This window comes from Amblyomma mixtum, chromosome 2, assembly GCF_055824585.1.
Source record: "Amblyomma mixtum isolate Tamu chromosome 2, ASM5582458v1, whole genome shotgun sequence".
Lineage (NCBI taxonomy): Eukaryota > Metazoa > Arthropoda > Arachnida > Ixodida > Ixodidae > Amblyomma > Amblyomma mixtum.
In genome coordinates, this window is record NC_143013.1 from 53,222,198 (window position 1) to 53,232,719 (window position 10,522).

The following is a 10,522-nucleotide window of genomic DNA, read 5'->3' on the forward strand; positions in this document are numbered from 1 at the left end:
TACATTATTCATAGGAAAATATGCGCGATTTCATTACATTTTCCACACTTAGCCAAACGCCTACGCAACGCTCTCACACGCGGTGAGAGCTCCTGAATAAAATAACGCGACTTCGGACCTCAGAATTAGTGAAAGCTGGATTAGCTGCTCATATCTATTCAAGCTTTGAGAAATTAAGCGAAAGTACGTTTTTATGCACCAGGTTGCATAAACCATGACAAAATTTCTTTTCTGTAGGCGCTGCGACTCAGTGGGCTCACAGCGGTAATTTGTTGATAAACTGGCGCGGCGACAAGAAAGCCCTGTTTGTGGAAGGGGGGGGGGGCTTTATGTCCGGCCGGCAGGAAGGAATAAGAGTGCATGGGAATTGGAACTGCATGCTAGGCGCACACCTAATGCTTGATATTGAACAAAAGTTTCTTTGCGGTGGAGCACCAAGACGGAATTCGATATCAGCACGAGCGCGTGCTAAGCGCCGGCACAATTAACCTGAATGTCAAACTAAATGTCATTAAAACGCGTCAATGTTATCGCTTTGATAACGTAAATACTTCCTGCAACACAGCCACGCAGCGGAAGTATGCTCGACAATGTTTTTTTAGCTCCCGAAGCGCGGCTATATGCAGGCGCGGCCGCGGAACTGCCGCAGCCCCGCAGTCCCCAAAGAAACGCCCGCACCGCGGCGCGCCAGTCGGTGCAAAATGGCCGCGCCCAGGAGAGGCTCAAAAATCTGGTCTATAGAATAGTGTGGTACGGAAATAAAAGAGAATAGCACTAATTTTGATGACAGGCAGCCGGGGCGGCCCCGTTGTCACATACAGCATACTCTTGGCACTGCGGCGTGATGCACAGCACGACGTTAGATGTTGTATACGCGGTGCGTGTTCTTGCGGACAGCCGAAAGGACGTCCTCCACTTCGATACCTCGCAGTGAGGCAAGCAGGGTGGCCACGTGTATTGCCATTCCAGGGTGGGAGGCTTTGAGGTTTCCCGACTCCTGAAAGAACACATTGAAAGGGAAGAGGTGACTAAACGGAAAGTGGGTGTATCTGGCGAGCAAACAAGCCCCTACATGTATTATTATGCGTTACAGGTATTTCGTAACAATGAATCTGCTACACACGTCCCCTTATATTCTGAGGGGCCCATCTAGTGGTGCCCACGGCTGCACTAGCAGTTAGTCGGGCGCGCATTGAGAATCACTTTTGACCGCAGCAAAACGTTTGGCATGGGACTAAAGATGGCGCTGTGCTACTGTACGACATAACCTGTGCCATAAAACCGAATGTAGGCGAATCTGCTAGCAAACACGCGAATCGCTTATGACTGCACTGTGTTTCGCGGAAATGAAGCTACTGCAGCAGGTGTCCTGTTACATTTTTGGGGACCCATCTAGTGCTTGGTAGCTTCAGTCACATTGGGAGACCCACTGCTGCTCTAGAAGGTAGTTTCGCGCCCTGAAACCACTGAGAACTCATTGTCACCGGAGAAAAAAGAAAAGCATGGCATGTTAATAAAGACGACGCTATGCCACTGTACGATACAATCTATACCGTGAACAAACTCTGGAGCAGAAGTTGGGGAAAACAGCTGATCTTTCGTAAGTTTTGTGCCCACTGTTCAATACTGGTGGCTGCTTATAGCGAAATCCTTAGTCGCACCAACCATCTGCCTGAGCGGAAAAACGACAAACAATGCCGAACAACATGAAATTAAACGGCGTACAGGTAGTGAAGTTCCTAGTTTATCACCTCAAAAAGTACTCACCGATTTTGGAAGGAAATATGGCGCATCCGTCTCAATCAACAGCCGGTCCAGGGGGATCTTACTGGCTACCTCGACGACACCTCCGGCGTTTGGGAATCCCACGAGGGGGGTGAGCCCCAAGCAGAGGTTGGGAAACTCTCCAAGCCACTGCTGGGCTTCCCGCCAGCCACCTGTGAAACAGTGGCGATGGATCGGGTAGTCCGCAGGGACCATCTACGGAAGGGGACGGCAGATGATACACGCCATTAGAAAAGAAAAGTCACAAAGCGACCGGACTGTTCTAGCCACGCGCGCAATGATAGTAACCGGGGCTTTCTGCTGGGAGAAGTTGCGATTGAAGTGCAGATCATCGTCATCATCATCAGCCTGACTACGCCCACTGCAGGGCAAAGGCCTCTCTCATGTCTCTCCAACCAACCCTGTCCTTTGCCAGTTGCGGCCACTGTATCCCCGCAAAGTGCAGATACAGTGAATGAATGTTCTGTGATCTGTAGAAGTGCTGAGAAGTCGGCACGCCACTATGCGACCGATACTGAGTATAAATGGGTAGCCCTGCATAGGGGTTCGAGCGAGATGATTTCTGCCGGATTGTAATAGCAACGCTTGTTAGCATGAGATAATAGGTGAATCATAAAAGCTAGTATTGTAACCATTTATAGTAGCCAAGTTTCAGACATGTGGAACCTCCTGCTCCATCATGTTGTATAATGCTATAAGGGATATTCGAATGCCCCTTAGTAACAGCCATGATACCCAGCAATGCAGGATGAAAGCATTATTCAGCGGGAAAGCGATTATGAATGCAACTTTTCATATAGTGTAACTGTCACTGTGACAATCAATATATACGCAGATCACCATATGGCAGACGTATTTTTTTTTATGTTAAGAGATCTGCGATCGTGAAAAGGGTTCCCCACTGGTTTTCTGTTGCAGACTTACCTGTTCGATACGATCGTAGTAAACACTTAAAAAAGATTTCGCTACATATCAGACGAATGGACCAATGACATCAATACTTTCATAAGAGTATCTGACAATATCCTAATATTCAAAATTTTTGTCCAAGACAGCTGCACTTGATGAGGTTTTAAATTTGGAAAACAGGATTAGCCTCGGCGCTGTGGCTCAATAGTCTCGGCCACATCTCACCAAAATTCGAAAATTCCGCGCCTGCTGTGCACGTACAGCGACGCCTGTAAGTGACGTCACATCGCGGCGCATTTGTGTGTCACGTGACCTTTATTGATGAGCGTGGCTTTGGGCGCAGATACACGATTCCTGAATTTGGCAGTAATGGCCAAAATTTCTGAGCCATGGCACCGAGGCCAAAAGCGCTTTCAGAAATCTAAAGAACCGGTGTGGATGTTACCAGAGTCTATAAAAGGCTAGATTAAAATTTCGGATCGGAAACAGGCGGGAAAATAGAATAGTGAAAAAAGCAATTAATAAAAACAGATAGTACCATAGCCAAAATGATTCTCCTAATTTTCGATGTACAGAAGAGTAATGTTACTATGTCGTCGAAGCCATCTGAATGCCTAAAAGTTCTACTGCAAAGATCCTGTATATCCGGCATCATTATATTGCATTGAAAGAAGGATGGACTTTAGGTTGCATTCAGGATTTAGTGTAGCCAGGAATATAGTGTACCTTTTTGAGGATGTCGAGCGTGTCAGCCGCAGAGTCTCGAGAGTGGATGATCAGCGGAAGGCGCCCATTCAGGGCAAGACGTACCTGCCTCTTGAACACGCACTTCTGCTGGTCGCGTTCACAGTTGTTCCTGTACGAGCGAGATGAGTGTTACAAGCAGAAAACGACACACGCATGGAAACTAGCATGCGCACAGGGGTCCCTCTGCGGTGCGCTAGATGGCAATAGCCACCGCAGTAGGGCGAAAGAAAAGCTTCCTGACGGAGCGGGGAAACACTATAGCACACGTGAATTTTGACCAGGAAATTGAGTCAGGTAATTGTGGCATTCACAGCCTCGTGATCAGAAGAGACTCAAAGTGTTTTCATCCGTGCATGGTGGCTACTAATACCTCTGTCAAGCGCACAAGTTAAGGGCCCTTGCGTGGAGTGCGCGTCGACGCGTCTAATTAGAATTTAGACTTCGCGGTGCTAAACGGGAAGGCAAAGTGCACTAGTAGTAAAAAAAAAATTCTGACTTGAAATGAGCGAAAGTTGTGAATAGGCTGACGAAAAAGAAAACTTAAAAATTGACCCTTTGGCGTGATAGCCCAAATAAAGCAAGCTTAAAGAGTTTCTAACAATGAAAAAAAAAGAGAAATAAAACAGAAGCTAAGAATATTCAGAATAAGATGAAGGCGTGCAGCGGAGTTGCATCTGATCGCGTTCCTTTGTTGTGTTGCTTCGCTTGTAACTATAACAAATAGATGTTTTTTTTTAAGTCTGATAACAAGTAAAATGAACTTGTGAGTACAGAGGGCAAAACACATGCCTAGAACGACCGAACTGTGTGTTCAGCTGACCCCTAAGCAACTGAGACCAGGAAGGCAAAAAATGACGATTAAATCCTATAAGTTTAACTGCACATGCTTACATCCAGACCATTTTTCAACTAAATGTGATCACTTCTAGATTTGTTCTAGACAAGCGCTTTGCCCTGTGTACTTTTTATACACCGTAGATAATGTGCCTTCAAGGTCGCTGATGTCGACGTTGCGTACTTGGCCCTGAAAGGGCATTCCCTTAATGCACTCTAACCGGAAAGGTCTCTTCTGCGAGTGACACTCCACTGTAGATGTTTACATTTGAGAATGTGCACTCAACGTCACCATTTCCGGCCACAGATCAAAAACGCGCAGCACAGCACATATAAACTTTATCTTAAACTTGGCAGCCTAGGCTGACGTGATCGCTCCGAGGTGTTGCTCAATCCGTGCATTGATCGCTGCGAGTGCGATAGAAGAAGCATTTCGCAAGCTCTCGCACTCACCTGTTAGAATAATCGAGGCCTATTTCTCCAAGGGCGACCACTTTTGGATGTTCCAGAGCCACGATGAGATCGTCTTCGACCTCCTCCGTATAATCGCGGGCCCTGTGGGGATGGCACCCGAACGCACCCCAGACACCTTGCTCCGTCAAGATCTTCTGCCACACGTGGCGCTGCAGGGATACCACAAAATGAGCACATGGCAAGGAGAAACCGGGTGTAAGCTGGTTCATGCCAGTCCCAGCGAATGCGAGTAACGTATCAATGATGGACCATATGCTCAGCGAAAGCTGGCAGTGGAGAATGAGTACTTAGCGACATAACATCGCACTTCCGAACCACAGCGCTTGTTTTAAAAAACGCGCCTACAAGACAGCAAACCACTGAGTGCCTTCCCAGCCTTCACGGAGCTAGGAACAAAGCAAGGACTATGCACCGCTGCTTTCACGCCTAGGAAACATAACAGCTCAACTTAATTGGTAATCGCATGAGTGAAACGCGCAAAGCAACCAGAACTTCGAGCCTGACAAATAACGGCGGAGGGACGCTCCTTGTGGAAGCCAAGAACTAGCATCGAGATTTCGTCTGAAATAGTACCTTGCGAAATGTCGATGGGTCGCAGAAGTTAGCCACGCAGGCTTCATAGCAGTCCGGGTAGGTGTCGCGATGTTTTACGCGGAACTGGGCGTACGAGCCGCGGTGACCCACTCTGTTGAAAAGGAAGTCGAGGTGACAGTGGGTGTCCACAAGGCCCACTCGTGATGGCAACCGGTAAGGCCACTGCTTGTTTGGTTTGGGGATGACATTCGTGGCTGTTGTCGAATGGTTGTCCCAGACGACAAAGCCGTCGTTGCAGCAGGAATCAGCGAGTGGCTGCTGTAGCGCCATGATAGTCAACCTGCGCAGTTTTTGAAGAGAATACATGCATCAAATGCTTCTTTATAGAGACTTTATAGAATTTTTTAGAACTCTATAATCAAGAATCAGCCGACGGTCGGATATAACTAACATGACAAAGCTCTTCGTGCTCAAGTTGATATAGCAGTCTCGGCGACGGACCACCTAAGTTGTCGAGTGAACACATTATGGACAACAGCGTAAAACGGGGCGTAGCTTAACGCGTGACGTATGCGGTGAAAGCAGGGCCTCCGCTCGGTACTTTAGTGCAGCAACGGCTCCTGGTATTTAGGTGATATAGCACTTGGTTGGTGAAAAAAAAAAAACACTTTACTCACCCGTGCGATGCTTCCAACAGTCCAAAGAAAAGCTGCGTTGGTGACGATCGGCGCGTATATCTCCGCTTTTACACTGCTTGGTCGAGAGCACCGAAGAGGGGAGCGACCTGTCCGCCTTCTCGAAGAAAGTCCGACTGCCGCCGTGCGTGGAAGTGAAGTACCAAGGGGACCATGTGACGGGAGAGGAGGCTGAGCGATCTGCTGGTGGAAAGGAGGAACAAGTTCCTCTGTGGAGATGACCCCTTTCTCCTTTATCACTGCATCTCTTTGTCCGTGAATGAGGTCACCTAGCTTAGCTTTTTCCTAGTATTTCGACCATGGCCGCACCTATATGAATCATGCACTAAGGTATTTGTTTGGGCTAGTCGGTACATTGTTAAAACTGAAGGAACAGCGCACGAAAGAGAGGACTAAGGAAGGAACAAACACAGCGCTGAATGAATCATGGCTGACTGCCATCAACGAATTTCTGGAATGTACAGGAACAACTCACACCTGCTGTTATCTCTCGAAGGCCCAGGACAACAGGCTTCTCTTTCGCCAGTGTCCTGCACACGTTAGCATGCCCTGCAGAGCCGTATTCAAGGGTACATTTTATTGCACCCCCCGCCCCCCCTCCCTTTACCCAATCGCACAGACTGACCTGGAAAAGAATGCGCCATGTTTTCGCCTGCGGCACAATACAAGGAGGAGGAAGTTTCTTGCATGAGTGCAAGTGGCTTTTCCTAGCGGTTCCTTTTAAACCACTGCTTATTACATTCACCGGAAGCTTACCATGCATGAAGAAATAATGTGGCTGGCTATAACCAGTCCTGAGCATGTCACCATGATAACTGAAGTAAAGCAAAAGCAAATTGGTTTCTGAAAAAAAGGAAATGGCGCACTGTCTAACTTATCTCGACGGACACCTTAACCGGGCCATAAGGGAAGGGAGGAAGGTGGAGGTAAAGGAAGAAAGTGATGCCGTAGTGGAGGTCTCCGGAATAATTTCCACCACCTGGGGATCTTTAACGTGACCTGACGCCGTACAGCACACCGCTGCCTTTTGCGTCCCGCCTTTATTGAAACGCGGCCGCCGCGGTCGGCTTCGGACCAGGGTACTCCGGCTCGGTAGACGAGCGCCTTAAGCACTGATCCACCGCGGCAGTTCATGATAAGTGCCAAGTCAGAATTTTCTGCCATATTTCACCAATGTTCCAGGCTGAGGTCTTTGCACTTCACTATCTGCTGACGCATATGTTTCTGGGTTTTGAAGCGCCGACTGAAACAGAGGGATCAAAGAAACGATAACGCCTTGTTTAACTGGTTCGAAGGGCTGTCTTTCATGTTTTTTTTTTTACATTTTGCTGTCAAGAAAAAGGTGTGTATGCCGACCCACTAAAATTAACATGCCAAGTTACGAGTCGTTAGCGAAGAATTTCAAGACATGCTCTGGAAGTTCAATAAAACATGGTGCTGGGCTAGTTGGTAATTCATACTTGGAATAGTTGGAATAGCGTAGCATGGTAAAGACTTGGACGAAAGAAAGGAAAAACGTCTTCCCCTCGGAGCCATAACTCCCGGAGCATGTCGCACCATCTTGCGAAACCATTTTTGCTGCTCACTTATAAGATGGTCTTGTAATTCAAAATAAGGTAGGGGTTCATGACGCTCGCACAAGATTGCTCCCGTATTGAAGAAAATTGCGCAAAAAGATGACATGGCCAGAGTTCTTTTCGGAATTTCTGGTCTTAACGACCCCTAGGTGACATGAAATAGGAAAAGTAGAGTAATCGTTGAGAGAGGGCGGAAATTTTCAGACATAGCTCGGTAGAAATAAAAAACGGTACACAGAACAGGAATTTACTATGTAGAGTGAACGGACCGGCATTGAAAGTGAGAAACGAAGAGAATGCATGCTGTGGGACGTGTGTGCGCGATATGAGGCACATCTATTCGACTCCCGTTTTGTAATAAACCCGGCGTTGGCATTGTTGTGAGCGATAATCGGGAGTGGTCGCAAAGTTGGCTGCGTCACACATAGAGCTGTGGATTTGAAACATCATTAAGACATCACAAATTTGGTGATTAGAAGTTCGCTAACTGTTTCAAGCTTTATTAAGACATGCAAGTATACAGGGTGTGTCACGCAGCTTGAACCAAGGATGTTTTAAAAATGGCGCACCGGAGATGGATGACAGCAGTGACATATTGATTCCAACAAGATTGTTCTGTAGAGCTCATCGGAGTTTACAGCTAGTCCTATATACGCGCATGAGTGTTATTGGCAACCTTGCGGTGCGGTCGCAAGATTCCGCGTTCTTATGACTGCACGTGGCGACCGTGAACAGACGCATTGACGACAGCTGACACGACGCGGCATATTTCAATAGATAATTTTGTCCTTTAATATTTTAATAGCTAGGTGTACTTAGGTGTAGGCTATCGGGGACAGATGCAGACTAGGGAGCAAAATTGCGTTTTTTTAGCGGCTAGGTTATTCGAACCGGCAACCAATATTAGTGTCATGTTTCTTTCGATCTAAAAGAGCAGAAAATGAATTTCGTTAAGGAAAATTGGTTTTTCTCTTACTGGGTGGTCAGGATTTTCAGTAAACAGAATTATCTGAACAGATGTTTGCCCATGGTTAGAGCCTGTGCACATTCTGATCGATTTTTGCGCCGGGATGGCCAAGCAAAAGAAGGTTAGACGGAGGGACTGTGCGGGATTTGAGAAACTAGAGGAAACGCGGTTTGAATCGGTACAGCAGGCCGAAAACACGGATTTTATGTCATTTTATGACGGATTTTATGAAGACACAGGACTTTCCTAGAAAACGTGACACTATGGCGTCATGTTTCGCTGCCCGAGAGAGAGAGCTAGAGGTAGAAAAGTAAAAAAAATTGAGAATTTCCTGAACGGCTTGTTCAAATGGCAGAAAAAATGGCCGACACCGCCGTTGCTCTGAAGCAACAGTAGTAGACATTCCAGCAAAAATGGGGCGTGCACTGGCTTTGGAAAGAACTTGAAAGTAGGTCAAGCAGGGTGGGACAGGCAAAGCTATTCACAGGTGGCAGCTGGGAAGTCTGGAGAGGATTTAGATGAAAGAAACAAGGTTATTCCCAGAAAGGAGATCCCAGTAAGTGATAACAGCCAGCAGAAACCTGAAGATAGGAGGGAGGGACAGAGTTCCGAGGTGCTTATGACTCACGACTCAAAAATGAGGAGGTCTGCAGAAGCTACAATGGGGCGCGTAAAGAGAGATAAGCGAGAATCAGTGGCGACTTTTCCAGGAAGGAGAATGTAGGTGGTTCTAGGAGACACGAGCAGCAATCTGTCTTGGGAAAATCGCTGGGCGTTACCTGGTAATGGTGGCGCAGGGACTCAATTGTATGCCCTCAACAGTTTCCGCATAAGTGGATGAAAGTGCAGCTAAGGCAGTTGACGATAAAAGGTCAATAGCGCAGCCAGAGCAAATCGTTTTGTGCACAGCACCGAAGGCGCTAGGACGGAAGGAAGAGGTTGCCAAGGGTGTGGTGAGTGTTAATCGCGAGATAAGGATGTTAAAGATTTGCTTCGATGTGGCAGAAAGAAAAAGGACAGAGCGTGTACCAGGCGTTGGCAGAGGGAGTGGACGAGATGGCATCCATTTTGTAGAGGTGCGGGGAGAGGGTTGGGCTGCCGGGGCTTGGCCGGTCGTGCAGTAGTAACTTTTTGAGAGAGGACGCGTCTGCTAGCAATGAAGGTGAAATCGACCGAAACAGCAACCACGTGACCACACTTTATCACATAGCAACAGTGTGTGCACCTGTACTTTCGATCCTTCATATATGTGCCAGTATAGAGGCCATCGAAGTGCGACGCCCTGGGTGCACCATTGCATAATATTTGGTGGCCACCCGCTTGACACAGAATGTTCGAAGTGGTGCCAAATGATAGCATGTTCCTGAGGATAAAATTACTAATCGAGACAAAGCCCAAAATTTGAGTGAGATTCGCTACGACGACCGTTCGTCACCGAAACCGTGCCCCTTGCGTACCTTGAGACGGCCATTATGGCCGAACCACTTGGCGCAGGGTGTTGATGGTGTCAAACGATTCATCGTGTTGTGATATACACGTTTTAAAATTATCAAGCGATATAAATAAAAAAATATACGAGATATAGCGAAGGTGGCATAAATCGCAACAGTATAGAGCAAAGTGAATGAGTAGTGTAAAAAAAAATATCCGCGGATATTTGGATTTGGTCTTTTCCACGTTTGTTGAGAACATTGATGTAAATACTTGAAGCTCCCATAGCTAACGCTCTTAAGTCGAACACTAAGGGAGTATTGGCGGAATTTTTTTTTTTCTTTTGGGGGGTGGGGGGGGGGGGGGGGTGGCGGGCACGGGGGCTTTAGGCGTTGGTGGAGGCGAAGAAGAAAGCATTTAATGAAGGCTGAGCCAAACAATATTGACATCTAGGCACAGGAACAAAACTATATAAATTTAACTCCAGTATCAGTTATGGAACATGAATATGTTCAATAAGTTACTGAAAGATATGAATAAGCTTCAAAGATAGAATGGGGTAAACAGAA

The 10,522-nt window shown here is 47.1% G+C and overlaps 1 protein-coding gene across 1 annotated transcript; it reads right to left on the minus strand.

The window, feature by feature from the left end:
- Window positions 1-859: 859 nt before the first annotated feature.
- LOC149359370 (3'-5' RNA nuclease TATDN2-like) lies at window positions 860-5,613 on the minus strand. Its single transcript, XM_089567653.1, has 5 exons — window positions 5,323-5,613; window positions 4,729-4,898; window positions 3,421-3,550; window positions 1,768-1,980; window positions 860-997 (listed from the first exon to the last, which is right to left on the minus strand). Exons 1-5 carry the CDS (start codon window positions 5,611-5,613, stop codon window positions 860-862), a joined length of 942 nt encoding a protein of 313 aa, XP_089423779.1.
- Between the last annotated feature and the right edge of the window lie 4,909 nt (window positions 5,614-10,522).